This window comes from Drosophila hydei, unplaced genomic scaffold (genome assembly GCF_003285905.1).
Source record: "Drosophila hydei strain 15085-1641.00,03,60 unplaced genomic scaffold, DhydRS2 tig00000343-arrow-arrow-pilon, whole genome shotgun sequence".
NCBI lineage: Eukaryota > Metazoa > Arthropoda > Insecta > Diptera > Drosophilidae > Drosophila > Drosophila hydei.
In genome coordinates this window covers 330,083-353,684 of record NW_022045713.1, presented here as the reverse complement: position 1 = coordinate 353,684, position 23,602 = coordinate 330,083, and the positions used below count along the sequence as shown (strand labels likewise).

The 23,602-nt window shown below is 38.3% G+C and overlaps 1 protein-coding gene across 1 annotated transcript in view; it reads left to right on the top strand.

Moving 5' to 3' along the window:
* The first annotated feature begins 19,033 nt into the window (after positions 1-19,033).
* Positions 19,034-23,602, top strand: part of LOC111596530 (low-density lipoprotein receptor-related protein 2) — a 112,039-nt gene continuing 107,470 nt past the window's right edge. Inside the window, exon 1 of the mRNA XM_023310800.2 lies at positions 19,034-19,233. Within this exon, the coding sequence (XP_023166568.2) occupies positions 19,119-19,233 (115 nt within the window). The 5' untranslated portion in view covers positions 19,034-19,118. The remainder of the gene's footprint in view (positions 19,234-23,602) is intronic.

The window sequence follows — 23,602 nt, the reverse complement described above, 5'->3', positions numbered from 1 at the left end:
TCATTTGCTAATTATTTAAAAACACAATTTGCCAATGAATGCAAATTATATACACACTGACAGACCTACACACGATATATACGATGTATACGATATATATGCGCAATAAACCGCAGACGTGTGTATACGGTAAATCCCAAGTCCCCAAGAGCTCAATCCCACTCCCAGTCGCAGTCGCAGTCGCAGTCCCCGTCCCTAGTCGAGCTTTGATCACTCTTAGGTCTGCAGCTGAGGCCTGCCACAAAAAAATAATAATAAAAAATACATAGATACAAATATACAAAAAACAGGTCTCGAGTCGTATACGTGTTTTGCGCGCCGGTCTCTAAAAAAAATAAATAAAAAAGAAAACAAAAACAAAAACTTAATTAGAAGCAACAACAGCGCAGCTAAAGTGATGTTGGTGGGCAATGTCGAGGTAAATAAGAATTAGAAATCTTACGTAGCTTCGATATCCGTTGTTGTAGCTGGCGAATACTGACTTTTTGCCTGCTGCTCATCCTCTTACTGTTTGCTTTTTATTTTTTGGCAGTGCCAAAATATCGCATGGGCGTTTTTGATATAACGAATTGACAGGGCATCATAAATGATGTCTCGGGTCTGTCATGTGCATACGTGATACTAATTTTGTAGCCTTTTTTTAATTGTAGCTTTCGGCTAGAAATTGGCAAAATAAGCAAAGTCCAAAATGAAAAAGACTCAAGGGTAATTAAAAACTGACAACGGCTCTGCCGAGTGGAAAAAATAGAAAAATAATCATGAATATAGAGAAAACAAAAGGTTTTTGCTGTAATTATAACTATTTATTTTTGTTTCGTATTTGCTTATTAAAGCTGCATCATTTTCCATTGGAAATACATTAGCACTATGGAAATTAAGTGAAAAGTATTTTAAAAAAAAAACACAAAAAATAATTATACTAATGATTAAATATATTGCAATTTAGATAATGATGATAATGACAAAAATGGATGCGAAGAATTCTAATTCGAATGATAATGATATGAAAATTATGGCAAAGACAATGGCGATGGTAATGACAATGATAATGACGATGGTAATAACAATGACAATAATAATGACAATGGCAATGATAATGACAACGATAATGAAAATTCTAAAGACAATGACAATATAAAGACAATGAAAAAGACAATGATAATGATACTGACAATGATAATGATCATGATTATTACAACGATAATTACAACATTAAATGTTTGCCTAATGAATGACAATAATATTGAAAAGTTATAAGATTAATAATGAAAACTGTAATAATAATGAGAACAAAGGAAATACTGAGAATTATAAGTAACACAATAATAATGATAATGATTACATAAATACTTCGCTTAGTGGAAATTCCCAGAATTTCCTCTACTTCGATACTTTTTAATTTAATGGTTTAGGTTTTTTTCTAATAAAAGCTGCCCAATACTCCTGACAAGCAGGAAGATTAGAGTTACTTTGGGATGGAAGCTCTCATGTTTGAAACTTAAAGCCAAATCCAATTCGGAGTGCCTAATGCAAGCTTCTATCAATTTCCTGTGCTTAAATAGCAATCAAATGTTTTGTTTTCAGTTCGTTTTATTTTTCATTTTGGCAATTTGTAATTGAATCTTCACATGGTCAGGTAATTGCTGTTGCTGAAAAAACCGAAACTGAACCGTGGCCTGTTGGAGTCGGATTGCCTGAAAACTGAAATCCCAAAGGCAAAAAAGAGCAACCAAAAACCTTTGCGCAAGTTTTTAATGAATGAGCTGACATTTTGTTGGCCAGCTATTGCAAAGTTCAATATTGGTTTGCATCAGTTTACACACAAATTAAAAGCACAAACTTACCCCAAAACGGCCAAATCAAAGGTGAGCTGACTGAAAAGTTAGTTAACAACAAATATCTGGCTAACAGTTCGGCCTCCGATTTCCAACATACCCATATTATCGCACACACACACACACACACACATACTTACAAAAAGAATAAAAATCATGCTCGTATTTACGAACTTTTATATGCATTCATAGTACACATATCTCGACTGCATTGAACCGAACAGAACTCGACTGAACTACTTAGTGGAACTTGCAAAAATGCAAAATATCTAAAGTTCAAGTATATAACTAGAGTGCCCAGTGGCCAATCGCCAGTTGCTTTCCCAGTTCCACTCCCTCACTCACTGCCTATCCCTGTCCCTATTCCGGTGGCAGTGTATATTCCGGTCGTAGCTTCGGATGCCTCTGGACTTGCATGGAGCTGCTGGTCGCCAAATAAAAGTCAATCATAAATATTTGGCTAACAACAAAGCGCAGCAAACTTAAATTAGAAGCGAAAAAAGAAGAAGAAATAATAAAAAAGAAACGACAAGCAGCATTGCACAGTGGGCCACATAGCAAATGTGCTGCAGATTGCCTAAAAAAAAGGCTAATAGTAATATCAGTTACCACAAGTGTTGAGGCAATATCATCATTATTCATTAGACGTTTCATTGCCGATGTGTGTGTGCAATGAATAGCTGAAGTAGCGGGTGTGTTGCTTACGTACCACTGTACGATGCCCAAAGTCGAACCATAAAATGCAAATAACGAGAAAACAGCAGCAGCCAGAAAAGACCATCTTCGTTCTTCAGATGCTGAGCTGAGCTGAGATGCTGGAGCTTGAAACGGGAGTGGGCATGGGCATGGGCATGGTTACGCGAACGGGTACGAGTACGAACCACAAGCAGTTCACAGCTTCTGTGTGTGTGTATCTGTGTGTGTGTAAAAGTTTAATAAAGATATTTGTTACAGTCAGTGCACCTTGAAATTGTTCTGTGGCAAGCAATGGTCACACTGGTGTTCTGCCCGAGGACTTCAATTCAAGTGCGAACGGCTTAAGCAGACTATGCAAATGTCCTTTTGCCTTAGGCACATGTGTATATACAATAAATCAGATTTAAATTTATATATGCATATGATTGTTTATAGTCATTAAAGTTAGTCGAAAGTTGTTCTGTGCTCAGCTCCTGTCTATTCAGCTGAGTTCCTTAATTGCTATGATTGTAGGGTATGCGATGGTTAAGTACTTGTCACTTGGCAGCTCTCGTACTTTGCTTTTTTCTGAGCTGCTCAGATATCTTTTATAGCCACATCCTGCTGCCTGCTGCCTGCTGCCTGCCTGCATGTTAGTCCGCCTCGGCGGGCTGAGTGCCAGAGACAGATTATCATCAGCGGGGCCAACTTTATTAGTGTCATTAGATGCAGTCAAAGCGCACAGCAAGGAGCACAAAACATTCGCAATTCGTCTAGCTCGGGCCTGCCTGTCAGTCGACTAACTAACCTCTCTGCCGCTCTGTCTGTCACGCCATCTGACTGCTCTCTGTTTATTGCTTTGTATCTGTTTGAGTGTCTCTTCTATTTATACCATACCCTGTAGCCTTAGAGCTGGCTAGGAGGTCTATGATAGTTTTTTGCAATCTTGAAAGCTAACTGATGTATCCTCTCCTCCAGAAGTTTTTGGCTCATGTGTGGATACACTTCGAGCTCGATGTTTTGAACCCATTTCTCAGAGAATCACGCTCAGAGAATGACGCTTGCATACAGTGTATCTGGCAGTCGTGCACTTCCGTCTGCACTTCTCTTTCTTGTTTTTGAATGACTAACTGCAAATTAGTAGCTACTTCTGGCAATTTATCGTGCATTGTATTGCGGCCTGTTGGCCGGCTCATTATGAATAGTCGCTGCGCCGCTTGCGGCTGCTTGGTGGGAGCGAGCGAGCGAGTGAGAGAGAGAGAGAGAGAAAGAGAGAACGCGAAAGGGAATTGAAGCTTCATTCATTGCAAAAAAACATTCGCACCGGCAGCGCGTTGCATGGCTTCGACTTGGTGTGTTTTGTGTTTTTCTGCGAGTATTTCATAAATTTTGTATGCTCGTTATTTTTGGCTATGAAATGGCAAAGGTATGAGCCACAAAAGCGCCATTATTACATTTTTTGCTGTGTTGTTGCTATTGTTGTTGTTGTTTCTCTTGCTGTAGCTGCTGCTGATGGAGTGCAGCTTCGTCTCCACAGCTTCGGATGTGAGTCAAAGTTTGCAATACTAAGTAGTAATATGAAGTGTGTGTGTGAGTGAGTGTGTGTGTGTGTGCGTCAACTGGCAACCTAATTTTTCGGTTTACGTTCAGTTTTAATGGGCTTCAGAGCAGACGTCGTCGTCGTCGTCGTCGCTGTCGAAGTCAACAGCAACATCCCCATCAAAAGCAACGTACGTGGAATATATGTATATACATATACATCTATATATATACATAAATACATATACCACTATACCGCATATATATGTGTGTGTATATATATTTATGTCTAGGTAGGTAGCTAAATTATAGCTAAAGCAAGCGCCTCTCAAGCTCATCAACATCAGCAGCAATAACACCAACAACAGCAACAGCAACAGCAACAACGACAACAACTAGAACCGCCAACTAGTTTGAATGCCTCCGCTGCCGCTGCCCCTTTTTCGCCACAGTCAGCACCGCCTGCACCCACACCCGCTTACCTACGACGTACAGCGACGCTTCCTCGCTCAGCTCCAGCTCCCTGACAAACGCTCTCAAAACAATTGTTTCTTGTTTACAGCCGGAGGCGAAATTTTTAAATTTAGCTCTTTTGCGTTTCGGTTCCACGATGCTTTTTTAGTTTTGCGCTTTTGCTATATACAAGCTCTATATAATGTTTATATAATATTTATATATATATATATTTATAAAGTTATATATGTATGTGTTCATATAGGTATCTAGTTAAAAGCTGATTTTCTCATTGTTCTCGCATTTCTATGCTCGGCTCGAAAAGACACAAATGCAACGGTCAAAAAGGTCTGCACATGTATAAATATATATATGAATGTATATATATATATATATATGTAGTATATAACATATATGCATGTGTATGCGTGCTGGCCACATGTACAGCTATGGCCATAATAATATGTACACGACCCAAACATTTGCCAATTGTTCGAAGTATTTGACATTTAAGTGCAATAAAATTGAAGAAAATTTAGTTTCTTCTGTTGAATCCGTTTGCAAAAATGCATGAGAAGAAGAAGAGGAGAGGAGAGGAAATGAAAATATATATAAATATTCAATAAGACTCCGGAAAAACTTTATAATGAATGTTTCTTTTAGAGACTTATAGCATTCAGCTAATAACATTGCTTTATTTGACAACAATTGGCTTTTATTGAGTTTGGCTTAACAATTCATAACAGACTGAGATATAACAGAGAAGATTGCAGTTTATTAAAACTCTTAATCAAAATAATATTGCCGTTTGTCAAAAATTATGATGATCACATTTTATTAACATTAACATTATTAGATCATTTGGAGTTATATAAAGTCACTTATCAAAAACAGAAATTGGAACACTTGAGAAGTTATTGATTTACTTTAATTTTTGCTATATCATTTATAAGCATTAATGTCACTAAATTTCCTAATTAACTAAACACTTTTTATATATATTAAAGATAATTTTGTTTACTTTATAAAGACTTAAAGCTCTGTAGCTCTAAAAGAAAAGAAACATTTAATATTTATAGAGATTTGATTTAATTTCCGGGCAACTCTAATCACTGAGCTTAGGGTATCTGCTAGTCGTGCACGCTTGTACGACCAAAACAACTTTATAATTAATAGATTTTTCTAGTTTTGCTTGGTTAACGCAATGTGTTATGCAACTTAGATACCCTAGAGTTTGTATACCCTAAATTCAATGCATTTATTGCTTAACTTAGTTGAAATAAAAAACTTGTTTTTTTGACCATAAAGTGAAATCCAATAAAAATCGAATTTCCCTGAAGTCTACTTTAGAGTAAAGTGTGGGAATTTCTCTATGTGTCTCTTGCTCTCTTTCTCACTGCCCTGTTCGCATCACTCTCCTCAGCGAGTGTTTGGAACAATTTCGTATTTAGTTAAATATTCGTCGAGTATTTTATTGTTTCTGTTTGCAACGTTAAATTTACTATTTGCAGTTATTGTTATTGTTATTATTGTTGCTGTTGTTGTGCTTCTCCCCATTGTTAATGTTGCTGTTGCCGCTGGCTGTGCGCATTAATAGTACATTTAGTATTCACAGTAAACGCTCGCGGTGCCCAAAATGAAATTAACGCCAAACAAAATGCTTCACGTCGAACTTTTATGATGTACCAAATAGTTGCCATGCCGCGCGAGTGTAAAAAGTCCCACGCAGGGTATATTAGCTGGCAGACTTGACTGCGCAAACTGTTCTAGAAAAGTCCCAACTGGAAAATTTCCACTGCTCACATCAATTAAAAGCTTACAGGGTATCTGAGCTCAGTTTGATTGTTCATGTTAGGCGAGACACTCGATACATATAGAAACAGAAGTACAGTAAAACCAAGCAGCTTTGCCAACATATTCTATAACCAACAAGACAAGAACAAGAGCAAACGACGGCTGCTTGGAGTCTGATGTTCTAGTTAGTACAGAACTTGTCGCTCTTAGCTTGACGTTTGATTAAATTGTTTTTGTTTTCGTCTTCTTCTTCGTTCTTTTGTTTATTACTTGCTGCCATGCAATGTGCAAGCTAAAGGGGCGTGGCAAGGAGGGTGTGTGTAGGGCTTCACCTATGAAGCAATTTAAACGTTGATCACAAAAATTCTATGACAACAACAAAAGACATAAATTGCTCGGATAGTGCTTAGCAACGTACATATATAGTATATATATAAGAGAGAAGCGCCACACGGTGATTTGAGCACTCTTGAAAGACCTCACACACACGCACACACAAGTGTGAGGGACAGTGTCGAGTAAAAATGATTTCCGTTTCCTGTTCATTAAACTGCCCAAAAAGAAAGCGCAAGGGCAACACACACACACAGGCACACACACTTAAACACACTCATCAGTCTAAGCACTGCATACTGAATAGTGAATACTAAAAACCAAATACTGTGTACTCATCCCTGGCCCCAAGCGAGAGCCAACTAAGAGAGACGCCTCACATTTGCTTGGTTAGCAAGCGTTACACAATTTGCCCCACTCTCTCGCTCTTTCTCTCTCTCTCTATCTCTGTTTCTGTTAAACTTTGGCCGCTAATGTATTCAAAAGATATCGCAGATACAGCTAAAGATACAGCTCGCTAGCTTGCCTGTTGCTTTTGCATTTTGCCAGTTAACTGTTTGCTGTTTTGGCCACACACTGACATCGCCGCTGTTCCCCATCCGTTCCCTCTCCTCTCTCCCCATGCAAATCACCGTCAAGTCACTTCCCCATCACGCACACCACAATGTGAATGACCCTTTTGCCATCGTCGTCGTCGTCGTCGTCGTCGTTGTCATCGTCATTCGCTTTTTGTGCTTATGTTTCTTTTGGTTTTTCATCGTTCATATGTGAAGATTTTTTGACTTAAAATAATATTAGTAATATCCGTCTACATTTATGTGTAATTGGAACTGTTTAAACGTTTACCAATAATTAAGACACGAAAAACAAATACGAAAATCTCTTCTTTGCCAGCTTTAAGTTTCGCTTTCAATTGGCAATATATACCCAGATATATCAGATCTCTCATGTACTGTAATCGAGCTTCTCGGACTCAATTTCAAATTTATTTCAAATAATAAACAATACGAAGCTTTTGACGCATGCTTCATATCGTGCATATTTGTTATATTTTAATATGAAATTATTATTTATTTTCTTATATTTGTTATGGAAGATGGAACTTCAGTTCGACTGTTCTATACGAAACCCTTACAGAAACTTTAAACATCGTAGAATTTGTATATGAAAAATGAAAAAATGAAAACAGTTTGGCATTCCAATCACTAAGGTATGTGAATCATGTAATCGCTTATATTGAGCCTCACTACTGCCTTCTCTGATGTAAATATTTATATATTTAACTGATTCACATCTTACACTTCACTTGGAAATATGTTCAGAATGCGCAGATTCCGACCGAAATATATAATTTATTTTATCTACTATTTTACATATATTGGCACAGATGAAACTTTAAGACAACACGAGAATCACGGTATTATATTCGACAGTTTTTGTTGAGTTGCAACTCCTTTTGCTATAGCTCCTCTTTGGTCAGCCTGCGCACAGATAGGTGCACGGGCTAAGTGAGTCAAGTCATTAATTAAGCGCCATATCATTTCGCTTGAATTTTTTAACTGTTTTTTTTTTGCCATTAATTTTGTTAAAAACGTTGTACAAATACATGCACAAATACCTGTGTGTCTGTACATCTGTGTGTCTGTAAAACCCTGCCGTCTATACACTCTTTGCCGGGGCACAAAAGTTGAAGATAAACCAAATAAACGAAACGTGTCTGGAAATTATAAAATGTACACGAATTTTGTGCATGTTTATTTGGGCTTTCCGAATTTTATTATAAATTAGTCTGGCAATACTTGAACATTTTTTCTCATTCATTCGAGGGCAAAAAAGTAAATCAAAGCAACAATAGCAAAGTCCACAGAAAAAAAAAAATTAAGCACAAAGCTCGGGACGCATCAAATTTTCTATAAGCTGTTTGAGCACAAATAAAAACACAACGCACACACACACACACACTATATACACATGCATATGTGTTTGTATACTAAACAAACAGACAGGGAGAAGTGCAATAAAAGATATATATGTATATATATATACATATATATATTTCTATATTTATATATATGAAAGTAAAATATGATAAAAATTAAAATCCCATTTTAATAACTGAGTGGAAAAAGTGAAGAGTATTCCCCTCTTTAGAATACCCGTCTGATCACACTTGGCTATGTGTTTGCATTCATCAAACAAATTGTGAACATAGAAAAAATTTATATTGAATAAAAGTTTTAAATTTATTTTAATATTATTTTACTTATAATAATAAAAACTGAAACTAAGTCAGATAACGTTTGTATATAAATAAAAGCCCCAATTATTATTAAGAGTTAATGAAACTTAAGAAAGAAACTTTAATTTTCATACACATATATCCTACATTATATTAGTAGAGTTCTTGAAAGTGGTTTTAAGGTGAACCGGTTCAATATATATATATATATGAAACTTCATTAGGTTAGGTAGATCTTCGTCAGTTATATATCATCTGGATGTTGTATACTTGAATGAATTATTTGCAAATTGAAGCCAAAGCAGCTTAACTATTTATTATGTCATCAGCCATATCAGCCATACAAAAACTCTATTCAATATTAAATATTAATGAGCAATAGAAACGCAACATTTATATTTATATAAATATATATATATATATAAATAAATATATTTATATATATAAGATCATGAGACGCTATTTAAATTATTTTTTATTACCTTCTTTTCTCGTGACTTGGATGATGATAACAAATACGCTTCAAATATGGCCGGGTATATTAGTTCCGTCAAGTGACAAACAGCGTTTGGCTGAGTGTTGAAGTAACCCAATTATTGTTATTATCAGTATTATCATACAATTTGGCCAAGCGAAAATCTGTCGGTTAGGGTATCTGTCAGTCAGCTTGACATTCGTCCAACGAGTTGGGAATTCGCATCTAGGTAGATTTCTATTGAATACGATTAAAGCGAGGGCAAATTGAATTTTTTACTTGTTTCTCTCTTTTTAATTTTATTTTTAAGCGAAACACGATGATTAATTAAATGCGTTGTCACATGATGCCAACGTAAGCTCAACTGGGCGTGGTAGCTGCCCTAAATGTGAATATATATATATTGTATAATATGTATATAAATATGCATATACATATATATGTATATATATATATATATATATATATATATATATATATATATTTATATATATATATATGAAGCGTATAAAGCATTTGCTGGAGCAACGAGCATTACTAATTTTATCCATGTGATATTTGTATACCCATTGCAAATGGCTAAAAGGTTAATTGGAAACAGGCAGCAGCCAGTCATAAGTCTTAGTGGCTGAAGTCCTTATGTATGAATCTTTGAATCTTGAAGAGGTAGATACTTATAAGAGGTAGAGAGAAAGATCATCATCTATTTAAGCCAACGGCGTACATCGATCAAATTGGTTTTAACTTTTCCATTTTCACACAATCGCTTGAAATCAAATTCAATTTACAGCTTTGTGAACATTTTTACGAGTAAGAATCAGCAAAGGGTCGTATCAAGATTAAGCTTAAGCATACCAATTTGCACAATTTGGACACCTCGTACTCTCGCTCTGCGTAATGCACCAAGGAATTCCAAAAAATCTAATTTTGATTATGGAAAGTTTTGCCTGAGCTAGATGTACACATTTGATGGGTTCCAAACAAAATTGAATCAATAATAGGGCACTTTCTGTTGAGCTTGAGAATACGTCCTGGCTGTGTGTGTCAATATAAGCACGGAGTAAGCAGGGTATTTGCTAGTCAAACACTCCTAGCTGGAGCAGCCTTACTTGCTTTAAATCGTTGATCAAACTACAATTGCAACTGCAAATCCAAATTTTGATTGATTTTTTAGCAAAAATAAGCATGCGCATAGAAATTTCTATTTGTATATACATAGTTCTTTATTGTTTTGCTGTTAGTCCAGCTTGTGTTTGTATTTTAGATATTCCATATGGATTAGTTGGAATCTACTGTGTTTTGCCAACAAAAATTGCATTTGGCTACCGCCCGAACAGTGGCAACAATAAGTATTCATATGCCATGCTGCGACGAACGTTTTATATTTTTAGATAAATACATAGATATATAGACAACATTAGTGTAGACCGGAACAGTTGATGTATTTAAGATAGAGTTTGCCTCGAAGCAAAACAATTTATCAAGAGTTTCCAATGTTAAACCGACTCCGACTCTAAACTAGCTTTGACTTAAAGGCAATTTATCTGTTTACGTTAGATTTCCTCAAATGTCAAATTATATGACAGCATATCTTACGGAAGCTCACATATAGTCAGAGAGATTCTAGATTAGCCTATCTTAAGACTCAGTTTTGTTTTCAGTTCTAGTTCGCAATTTCTTTTCACACATTTTTTAGTCCAGTGTAATTGGATAAATGTGTCAAGTAAATATAAATCATACGATTTCTCACACTTCATTAACGTTTAATATCCATGCAATTCCTTTCATCACGAAGGGAAAACAAGCACTAATATATTAGGCACGACTTAAAGAAAGAATAATTCGATTAAGGCCTAAAGTAATTAATATCTGGAGAACGTGAGAAATGACTTTGACTGGCAATGAAGGGAAATAGAAATGCAAATATAATAATTGACAGCTAAATTGCCTTTGAGATGCAAATTGGAGACTCTCTGGATGGTTGGATGGAGTTCGTTTTATATCTTATTTTGTTTTTATTTTTTTTTTGGGTGCGCTGGTTCCACTTGGCGGCCCTAACTTGGCCAGATTTATCGCGTTTCCTTCGGGGTGTGTCTGCTGTGTGTCGCACCTATAAAAGACAGAAGCAGCAGCAGCAACAGCAACAGCAATAGCAACAATAGCAACAGCAATGGACACTTCATTTGAGCTGCTGTCAGTCCATCAGTTCATCATTTGCTTTGGCTGGCTTTCACTCCGGCGCGTTTTTCCTCACTTATTTTCCGGATGCAGCTCGTTCTGCTATTATTTATATATCTATGCACATATATTTGGGTGTTTTAATTTTTAGTGCCCGCATCTTTGCAACTTCCTTGTTAGTGCTCACAACGGCAATGACCTTTTGGGCAGCTCCTGGAATGCTGGGAAGCCGACAGTCATTAAGTGGCACTCAAATGATTATTGCCATTACCATTACTATTATTATTATTTGACTAACATTATTATTTGCTTCAGTATTGACATTTGGAATCGCATGCTCTGTCCGTTGGCCCGTGGCTCTACTAATCTGCTAGCTGTTTCACTGATTTGATTGTGATTAATGGCCTGACCCAATGCCTCCGGTCCCCAGTGACGATCCACTCGTTTTCTCACCCAACCCACTCTGAGCTAACTGCCATAGCATTTGAATCTATTATTTCGATTTCCTGCAGCATATCAAATGCTTTTTCCTCGCTCTACCAGCCCCACCACCATCCCCAAACCCGACCCCAACCCCCAATCGCCGTCTCTCCGTCTCTCCGTCTCGCTCTCGCTGCGCATTCCCTTGGTTGGCTTTTAATTTATAGCCTGCCGTCACATATCACATGACATATGCCATACACTAAGTGTGTGTATTCTCGATTCGGCTGTATCCAGCTGGGGCTGCAGCTAGCTAGAGTTTCTGGTTAACGGTGTTAAAACAAAGCTTGCTTAAAGGCATTTTCCATCAGCTGGCAAGGGTGCCACTGGCAGCCCTTCCAGCAGCCGGTCGGTCGGTCAGTCAGTCAATCTGTCCATCACACTGTTCAAAGGGTCTCGCGCACCTGATGAACTTAGCCCAGTCACATACATTCCAAATTGAGTTCTCGAAAAAGAAAGGATAATCGTGCCGAAGAGTCCCAAACGGTTTTGCATATCTAAGCAACAGCAACAACAAGTGACGAACAAATCGTAGACTTAGCTGCGAACATTTTGTTAGGCTCGAAAGGCAGGTTTAATACTTAACCAACAGAATCGAGAGAGAGAGAGAGAACTTTAAGAGCTGCCAACTACAATCAATATACCCACACCAAAGCAGCAAACTGGTTATGCCCGACTCTCAGGTCTTATGAATCATCTTTGAAAGCTGACCACAAAAACTAGAATGATTCGTTCTCATCTTTGCAAGCAACTGACTCGATAGGCTATTTTTGTATCGATCTAGAAAGGTATTATTTTAATCAGTATCTTATGCAGATTTCTAAGACAAATTTTGTTGCATTAAGAATGAATTTTAAACGTTTGTCAAAGTAAAGATTAATTGAAACTGACTTTAGACTGTTAAAAAAAAATCATTTTATATTTATGAATATTTTTCTTTGCTTAAATATTAAGGAATTGATTTATAAAAATAAAAAGCAAATGGATTTTCACTAAAAGGTATTTACATGCCAAGGAAAATAATGTTAGGCAGGCCTTGCTCCGGGCAGAAATGTTCGCTCAAAGAAGCTGTCCATTAACGGGGATTTCACTGTACATAATGTATAGGCATATATATGTGCCTGTAAGCTTCCTTTCAATTGACCCGAATCGGGTATATGAGAAAGCGTTGCCAAAAAGGGATTTCTGCTGCTGTCGCTGGCCTTGGGCATGAAAATTGAAATCGAAGCCACACGAGCACACAATACACACAAACACCTGTAACAAGTGCAAATACAAGACGAAACAACAACAAAAAGAGCAGCAACAAAGGAAGCCCGAATAACACGATGAAATATAATAAAATGTTTGCCATTGTCGCCGCATTTCGCATTTGGTAGACTCCGAGAGGCTGAGTGGTTGACTGGCTGAGAGGCTGAGAGGCTGAGAGGCCGCCCTTGTCCGTAACGGTATCAGCGTATCCGTATCCGAAATTTTCCCTGTTTACCCCATATCAGTATTCAATTGGCCTTGTCAAGGGGCTGGCCTGGACAGGGCTGCGCTGCTGCATGTTTGGGATATTTACCTACAATGTGATTTGCTGCTTTTGCAAACGTAATAAATAAATAAATAAATGAAAATGTTGCCCAATTGATTTATGATGGTTCTGATTGTATTGGTTGCTATTGTTGTACATATGTATAGCTGTACATACGCGTGTATTACATACTTGGCTTGTACAATCATATGTTAATACGCTGGCCATCTCTGCTGTTCGAAAATTTCACAAGTTCATAATTTGCAAAAAGCCAAAACGAAGTAACGCAGCAAAAAACAAAACGCTGCACCATGCGAAAATCATATAAACTTCACCTATTAACACAGTTTTTAGCACACACACACAGAGACCCACTGTAGTTGTTGCTGATGAGAGTCTTTAACCTAAATAGAGAAAACCCACACACACGCGCGCTCTGAAAAGCTGTGTGAAAAGCCTAAAAGCAAGCGAATAGAATGCAGCCAAAGTCGCGAGATTAAAAAAACGAAGCTGGGCCTGAGCAGAGCTGAAGCCCCATAGACACATCAAGAAGGTCAACAAAAGATGAGAAAACGCAGCCCAAGCGCAGATGCATTTATGCCCTTTAAGTGTTTGATTAATTCATGCATATATGTGCAAAAGGGAGAGAGATACAGAGAAAGATAGAGGAGAGAGAGAGAGGGGAGAGAGAGAGAGAGGGAGAGAGAGGAGAGAAAAAAGACAGAGGGAATAGACAGGGATGAAGAGATAAAATGGGAGATATATAAAGAAAAAAAAGAGGTCGATTGGGAGAGAGAGAGAAAGAGAGAGAGAGAGAGAGAAGAGGAAGAACAGGCAGAGTGAGCACTTGGCAGACAGGGGACGAGGTGGAAAGAAAGAGACAGAAATAGAAACCAAAAGAGAGAGAGGGAGATGTTAGCCTTCATATAGATCAAGATCTATTAGCGACAAAAAAAAAGATTTTCTAATAATTCCAAAGATTCTTCTTCCATAGAACCATAAATGATATTTATAACATTTGAAGTTATCGCAAAAAAACATCATTTTTAATATAGTAGAGAATATTTTGAATGTGAGTAAATAATATATATGAAGAAAATATATAGCAACTAAATTCGTCGGTAAAATATCTCTATTATCTCTATCTTCTATGACTGCAGTGACATCTCAGGGAATCAGAAATATTTACACAATTTCTGTTACATACGCCATCATATTCTCAAAATGCTCTTTCTAAGGGTATTCAGAAATATAAACTGCTCACCAGCAATAAAAAGATGAATGCGGCAACCCCAAAAAGTAATTTTACCTCCATTTTCATATACATACACACTCTCTATGTGTGTGTGTACTTATGTGTATCTGAGCCATTGAATTTTTAGTACAATTTGTCACACGCAAATGGCGAAGCTCGCAATGAAAGCACGTTAAAGTTGGCTAAAGCAAAGCCGGTCAAAAGAAGAAGCACTCGATTCTGCTGACTGGTCAGACAGCTGCTGGCCCAGTCGTCGTTGGCCATGTTGATGAGTAAGCCTAAACGCGACCTCATCAGCCAACAAGCCAGCCAGCCAGCTAGCTCGCTGTGCCAAAACACAAATATCCAAGAGATCGCAAGTTTATATATATCTGACTATATATAGATATATATGTATATATATATTTAGACAGTTGAGTTGAAGTGCATTTACTTTCAATTGCTGCTATGTTAATACCCTGTATATTGTGTTATGGAGAGAGGCCAAATATCTGTCTTTGCCTAAAGTAAATATGTCTCTATGAATATGGAGTCAGTTCATCTGTCTGTCTTGAACATGAGAACTTCTCTCTGAAGAGCTTCTGACATAGTTATGATATGATATAAGCCATCAGACAGACAGGTAACACTGCGAATATACTTCAAGTGCATCTATACTATACACATATACAGGTGCAAGTATCGAGCAAAGGTAGAATACCTGTCGAACCAATTTGCTGTAAATGGGTTTGCCATGATGCCGCAAATTCAAATTTCATGCTTTTAAATATATTTTATGTTATTATTTCTATTCACTTTTTCTTCGTTTTGTTTATTATAATTCACATTCTGACATAATGCGCACCTGATGCCGTCAACGGCAGCTTGGCAAATTGGCCGACACTTTGGATGGTGTTTCGGAATAAAAAAAGCAAAAACACCACCACCAAGCGTACAACATCAACCCGCCTCTGAGGTGGTGGCTGTGAATGTGCGCCCCCGCCACGCCTCCCGCTTTTCAGCGCGCACATTAGCGCGGCTTTGAGAGGTGCACAATAAATCCAGCTGGAAATTATTTTTAGGGGGCCAAGCTGAGAGGGGCGGGCTAGCATCTAAGACCGGCATAAAGATAGGCGCGTGATTGGCTCGCTCCACACCCCTGGCTTGAAATTTCAATTTCCAGCTGTGATGACATCCAAAACGGCGGGTGATACCAATTTTGATGCGCATTCTCCAGCCCCCTAATGGAAACGGACAGGTGCGTCAAGCGAACGCCCGTAACCAGCCATGCTTCTCGCTTTTCTCACGTTTAGAATTATGTTAGATCAAGCCCTTACAGCTCCACACAAATTTTTGACACAAGTAATACCCACATAGAATATTGTAATATGCAAGATTCACTCACACAATGTGTTAAGAATTTCCCTATCGTAGGCTCAAGCCTTGGAAAATTTATTTTAGCTGTGTTTGATCTATATTATACGCAGCAGTTGGTCTAAGGCTGCTAAAGAAATCAAGCAAAAAAAAATATATTTGAGAATGCGTAAACATAGTAGTTCAGGGTACCTTCGAGTCGGGCATACCCGCTTAGAACACTCTTACTTGTTACTGCTTGCTTTCGGACGCCCCGAAAGCTAACGGCTGCGTGCGTGTTGATTTTACGTGTGCGAAAACAGGTTTCACTGATTTTCAATTTCAATTGTCTTTTAAGCTGAAGGCGCAAGAAAAAGAGCAATGGCGATAGGGAAATGCTGCTGTTGGTGCGAGCGAGAGGCCGCCACAATTGATGCGTATGTGTGCGTGCGTGTTTCTATTTGCGCCATTTGCCGTTATTTGCGCACATTAGCAATTTCTTTTGTGTTGCTGCTGTTGTTGGGCTGGGTGGTTGTTGACGACATCGTCGACATTTCATTCGAGTTGGTCGGTTGGTCGGTTGGTCGGTTGGTCGGTCGGTCGTTCGGTCGGCCGGTCGGCCTGCCCGACATTCGTTTGTCGCCCCCACCCCATTCGCACTGCATTTCGCCCTCCTTTGGCCCATTGCTGTTGTTGCCCACCGCAGTCTACAGTTGAAAGTTGATTCTCTTGCTGTTATTTTGTGGCTTCTTTGTGGGCCTATTTTCCACTTGAAGGTGCTGTGTACAAGACCCAAGCCCACCCAATGCCCCCGCCCAGCACTTCGTTCGTCGAGTGCCGCCATTTATTATGATCTTTGCTGCTTTTGTATCTTATTGTAGCTCATTTTTTTAGTACATTATTATTTTGATTTTCGTTTTCGTTGCGTTCGCTGCGTGCATTTCATTTGTGCTTTAATTTAACGGGATCTTTACAATGTTCTATTTTTTTTTTTTTTTTTTTTTTTTTTGATGCGGTAATTCCTAAACGGAGGCACTTTTGTTAAATAAATACGTCATTTATTACTGCCCATTGTGTTATGCCTAATGCTGAGATAATGGACAAGAATGAACATGAATTTCAACATGCATGTATGTATGTATACACATACGTATGCATGTTTGTGAATGCAAACTAATGATCGACTTTCATATACTCTCTATATATATACACACAGTGAAAATTGCAATTTTTCATATATTTATTGATCATCAAAATAGTAGTGCTGCACTACCCAAAGCCTAAGTCAAATGCAATGCCAACTATAAAGATGCTCTATTTTTGTCTATTGTAGAAGCTAAAGAACAGAATTGCCAAAAATACCGTCCAGAATCCATTTGTTTGTAGCAATGTTAACTGCATTAAAAAATTGGTTAGTCATAAAGATATTCTCTAGCTCTGAAATGGACGTATTCCAAAGATTGACGCCTAAAACCCATATAAATTAATGAAAAATATATTGATCTTAGCATGAGTTTCAAATATTGTGCTTATCACTCAATTGTGTTGTCAAGCATTGAGTGCTTATTCGCACTACTATTTTTATGATCAGAGCTGAATATACATATATACATATATATGTATATATTTACCTCAAGCTAGTCCAGTTTTTATTGCTCCTCAATACCTTTCTAACCTTCCGCTTACTTAACTAGCATTTTACAGGGTATATATCATATCCTTAATCACCAGTTGAGCACGTGAACATAAATCAAATGATTTGAATGAATCTCGTTCTCCATTGCTAAAGGTCTAAAGTTCGTTTTTTTTATCCATTTCTATGGCAACATACAAATGCAAGCATATATTAAATACAATATAATACAAATCTTAATCGCACGTAATTTGAGCTTTAATTAATCTAAGTATCATTTTAATTTTCTCATTGCAGATATTGCGGACAAACTTAAATTGTAATGGAATTACAGCCACAACAATAATGCAAGGCATAATCTTTTTGTCTCTGCTCTCTTTCCCTCTCTCTCTCTCTCTCTGGCTCTGTCTGCCTCACTCATACACATTTATACATATATATAAAGTGCAATATTAATTTTAATTTTTGAGTGCTGATAAAAAAAAGTTGACGACTTTGCCGCCCGCAAAGTCGACGGCAAAAGTTCACATAAAACGGCAAAAAGTTTTTCAATTATTGTAAAAAGTGTTAAAAACGACAAAAGAGAGTGAGTGGCAAGAGAAAGAGAGAGTCAGAGAGAGCCAGGGGGAGAGAGGAAGAGGACGAACTAGTATAAGAATATGCGAGAAAGTGACAGAGAGAGCCAGAGTAAGGAAATGGTTGGACTCTAGTGAGGAGCGCAGGCAGTTGCAGTAGAGCGCATATATATATAAAATATATATATCTGCATAAAAGAGAAATCTGATTGAATTGCTTTAATTCAATTTATACACACACTTACACACATATATAAATATATATATATATAAACGTAAACTGCATTTAAGCATCGTTAATTGCTTTTTTAATTGATCGTCGTCGCGACGGCATTATAATCGAAAATATTTACATATATATTGTTTTCAATAGAAAGAGTACAGCGACAGCAACCAAGTGCAGTGTTAGAAAGTGCGCACGACAGCTGAACTCGGAGCCAAAGAAAAGTTAATATATTAAACAAAAGAAATAAGAAAACACATATATAAAGAACAAAAGCTAAACAAATTGTGAAAACAACTGACAAGTGGCCAAAGACAACGCCAAAATGAATCCGACGCCCGTGGGCATTGGATTCGGATGCGGCCGCAAACCTCCCAACAATGCCAAGAAGCGTTCTCGATGGCCGCCACCAACACTGCTAGCAGCAACTGCAACGGCGACAGCAACAGCAACGCCAGCAACAACGAAAGCGACAACAACATTAAACAGAAAACAACAACACAAACAACAGCTTCGACAAGAGCAGCAGTTGAGCACATGCAGAGGCAGCAGCAGCAGCATCACCAGCCGCCGCGCCACCCAAATGATCCTGATCCTTACACTGGCCATCGTGGCCCTAAACAACTTGGATAGCTTCCTTCCAGCACCAGCAGCTGCCTCGCTGCTCGGAGAGTCGCGACTTCGGCACAATCCATCAGGTAAGTCTTCAAGACATAACTTGCTTAACCAAAGGAAGCTGAATCTGGAAAATATATAAATATAAAAGTATTTATAATATAATTTTTATTAAACATAAAAATATTTTTAGTAAGTCTAAACAGCCCCGCTTAGACTTACTATAAATATAATGTTCTTTGTCTGTTTATTCAATATTAGAAAATTCATTTCAAATTTGATATCCTTATCGGCAACAGAGTAATAGCATAAGCTATCGATCGTGAATATATGGGCCTTCCAGTCTGAACATATCGTTAATATATTGGCCTTCCAGTCTGAACATATCAATATGTATCGATAACAAATAACTATAATAGGTTATCGATAGATAACAGCTCGATAAGCTTGAACTACTTAAAATACTCTTTGTAGTCTACAAGAGATAACTGAGAAATAAAGCAGTTAGCTGTACATATATAGACATGTCGAGATGGACTCAGCTTCTGCTGCAGATCAAGAATATATATACATATATACAGGCATATATGTGTATAGGCTGCGCCACGCTCCTCCTGCCTGTTCCATGCATTCGCACAGTTTCCAATCATTGACAAAGAGTTTGGGGCAGTGAGAAAACTTGTCTGTCTCAGCTGCCTTTGGCTTACTAATTTTAGACTTAGATGTTTCGAATTTTACTTTTGACTATTTTCCAATTAAGAATTCTTTTTATTGCATAAATTGCTCGGCAAATCCAATCTTGTTGTCTCTCTGGCAATTTGTATGCAAATTGTTTCTTGCATAACTTAGACAAGATTGTTGGCCATGCCACGCCCATCATCAAAACCGCCTACTGTGAATTGTGCACAGCAATTGATTTTTGGCTACGATTCTTGGCTTTATAAATGTGATCGAAGAACTTTAGCTCTTTGGAAGATCAAGCTAAGATAAAGTTCCTAATTCGATTTGTGCCAAGCTCTGTGTGCCAGAAGCCAAACGGTTGCCATGCTAATGCTGCACATAAGCACATTTTTAAATGCATTTTAATAATATTAAAAACTTATAGAGCAACATGATGACCACATGGCTATACTCCATGCCAGAGAGCAGGCGGTCGCTGCTCTAAAAATCTGCACCCGCAGCATGACCAACAGCAAGTCACACAGTTTAACATATACATATGTATGTATATGTAGGAAAAGTCTGTGAAACACAGAGAGAGCGAGAGAGAGCGAGACAGAGCTATAGATAATGACTAGTGAAGAGAAAGAGAGAAAGTTGAAAATTGAGGGTGGGATAAACCAAGCCGCATAAAGTTTTGCTGCGGGCGCAAACTTTTGATAAAATGCTGAAAGACAAAAAACTAAAGAAATTATGTCAAACGTCAAGGGCAAAACAGTATAACTATTTATATATATATTATAAATTTAAGAAATTGTTTTGTTTAAGCCAAGTTACAACCACATTGAAGTTTCGCTTGACCATAAAAACATTCATTCTCGATTTCATATAACATTTATCAAATCTTTTAAGGTAGTACAAGAATCTTAATATGAAACTCGAACACCCGTATGTACTCATACTCACTCACACTCACACACACACACACACACACACACACAGTCACCCACTTAGCAGTGTTGCTCTTGCTGCCTTTGGATAAATTTTAGATGCTGCTGCTAGCTCGCCCTTAAAATAATGTTTGTAAATGTATGTCTCTCTCTCTGTGTGTGTGTGTGTGTGTCTGCGTGTGTGTGTGCACTAGTTGTTGCCGCTGCCCGAAATTATGAATCAGGAAGTCTTAATAAGCGCAATTTCGAGTCATTATTCACATAGAGAGCGCCCGGCACGGCACGTTTTTGGCGAGAACGGGAGAATGACGACAACAAAAAATGTTATAGATGTTGTCTGTATGTGTGTAGTTGTTCCTGTTAACTATACGTATAGACTATTAGTGTCCAGACACATGAGATGGCGAAAAACTGCTGTCTGCGTGTGTGTGAAATACAGGGGCGGCATGCTGCAGTTGTTGTTGCAGTTGCCGTTGCCGTTGCCGTTGATTTTAATTAAGTGAAAAGTTTAATGTGCGCGCAACAGATTTGTGTTTCGCGCCCTTGATGCAGGCAGTCAGGCACTCGGGTGTGGCACGCATACATATATCGTTAGCTATAGCCAGTCAGGGGCAAGAACTTGATAGCGCGAGGCAAGCGTTATAGCGACGATGATCAAATTGTTTTAAGTGGATCTCTAAATAGAAAGCAGTTATATTAATGCCCAGACACACATAAAGATGTGCATGTGTGTGTGTGTGTACATGTAAATTCAGAATCTGCCCATGCGGTAAGCGACTGATTTGAATGGCCGTCATAATCGCTTATTTAGTTATTAAAAGCTCGCCTTGCCTAGCTTAGCTTAGCTCAGCTCGTGAGTCTCTCTCACTCTCGCTGTCGATCTCCCCCTTTTCATGTCGCTCTCTCACTCGCACTCTGCTGGCCAAGTGCAAGTTTAGTGCAGTCATGTGACAAACAGCGTGACAAACAGCCAGTCAATGTGCAGTTTCTCTCACTTCCCATTTCGCTTTGGTTTCTTTCTTCTTTTTTCCTTTCTGCAACTGACAGCTCTCGTTGCTGTTGTTGTTGTTGAAGTTTCTGCAGCTACTACGGCAACAATCAAACAGCAACACAAAGTCATTTAATGCAATTTGTTGATTGCGCTCCATGCTGTTATTATTGTGCTCCTCTTATATGTCTGCTGTGTCTGGCTGTGTGAGTGTGAGTGTTGTTTGTACCTTTTGACATTTGAGCAGAGCTTTGGCACAAACCTGACAACACGCTCTCTAGTATGCACTAGCCCCAACCCTATTCCTCTCGCTCTCTCTTTCTGTCTCTCTTTCTCTCTCTGTTTATCGCTCACACTGATGCATGGGTGGCTGGCGCCAAAAGAGGCAAAAGGAAAGAAATGGCTTTAATGGCATTTAATAAATAGTATACAACAAAATTTGCCAAAGTGGAGAGACCGAGAGGCAAATCAGACGACAAAAGGCAAACGGACGACACCGACTGACAGACGGATGGACTGACGAACAGACGGACGAGCAGACGGACAGACGGACGGGCAAGCTAACGCAACCGGATTCAAATTCCAGTTTCCATATGACAGACAGTGGCGAGAATGCAACGGCTTCTGCTGCTGCTGCTGCGCTGTTCGCATCAATATCAATGTGCTAGTTACAGACTGACACCCATTCAGCCCGGCAACAGCCAAGCCAACACCTGAAGCTGCATCTGTGACAGTCTGACTGTTTGACTGTCTGACTGTCTGACTAGCTGACAGAGTGACGGGCTTTGGCTCCGCGGATACGTTTTGTTTATGACGCACACAGTCATCATGTTTCTAACGTGCCTTACATAATCCGCCGGGAAAGACCAAAATATGCATTCCCATGAATCGCTTTTGTTACATTGTTGTTCAAGCAGTTAATAACCGGCGTTGCTCGGCTCTAGTATACAGCTCTGAGCATACAACTCGCAGTTTGCTTAATTCGCACCAGCTTCAACATATTTTTCTCTCCTTCTTTTGTGGCAACGCGTCACGCGACTTTTCCTTTTCTTTTTCTGCTTCTTTTTTGCCCTTCCTCTATTTATTTAACATTTCGAAAACCACAATCAAAAGCCTCAAACAGAAAAGAAAAGCAACCAAACGTTTTGTTGGACGCTTCCATTTGAGTATTACAACTTTTTGCTTCATTTAAATGCATTCAATTAACCACGTAATACTTTTTGAACTGAAAGTGTCCCTGACCAAAGTTTGCCGTAGATCGCGCTTTTCAGAGTGCTGCTTTATACAGATCCTAATGAGACTGGGAGTGAGTCCATCAATCAGCCTAATAGTCAATCAGTCAGCTAATTAGTCTTCCAGCTAGTCAGTCAGTAAGTCACTCCATCAATCCAGGACAGGCATTCATCAGTCTGTAAGCAAATCAGTCAGTCAATCAATCATTCCTTCACTCAATCAGTCAGCTAGTTAATCACATACTGAGCACATTTGATTGATAGTCTGTCAATCTGATAATCAACACAAAAACTGTAATTACGTCAGTTAGTCAATCATTGAATTAGCCAGCCAAACGTTCTCTCAATCAGTTAATCAATCACTCCGTCAATCAGTCAATCAGTTACTTAATCTCACTTATTTAGCCGCATAGGCTATAGACTTATAATTCAATCAGTCAGTCAAGCAATTATGTGTCATCAATCAACTGTTAACCCGTCAATCAGCGTTGCAGTGAATCGATTCTCTAACTGATTGACTGCCTATCAGTTCAGGGATCGATCAGTCAGTCAATGCGCTGAGCCATTCAATCAGATAGTTCTTCCGTCCATCAATCAGTCAATCAGCTAATCTGGCAGACAT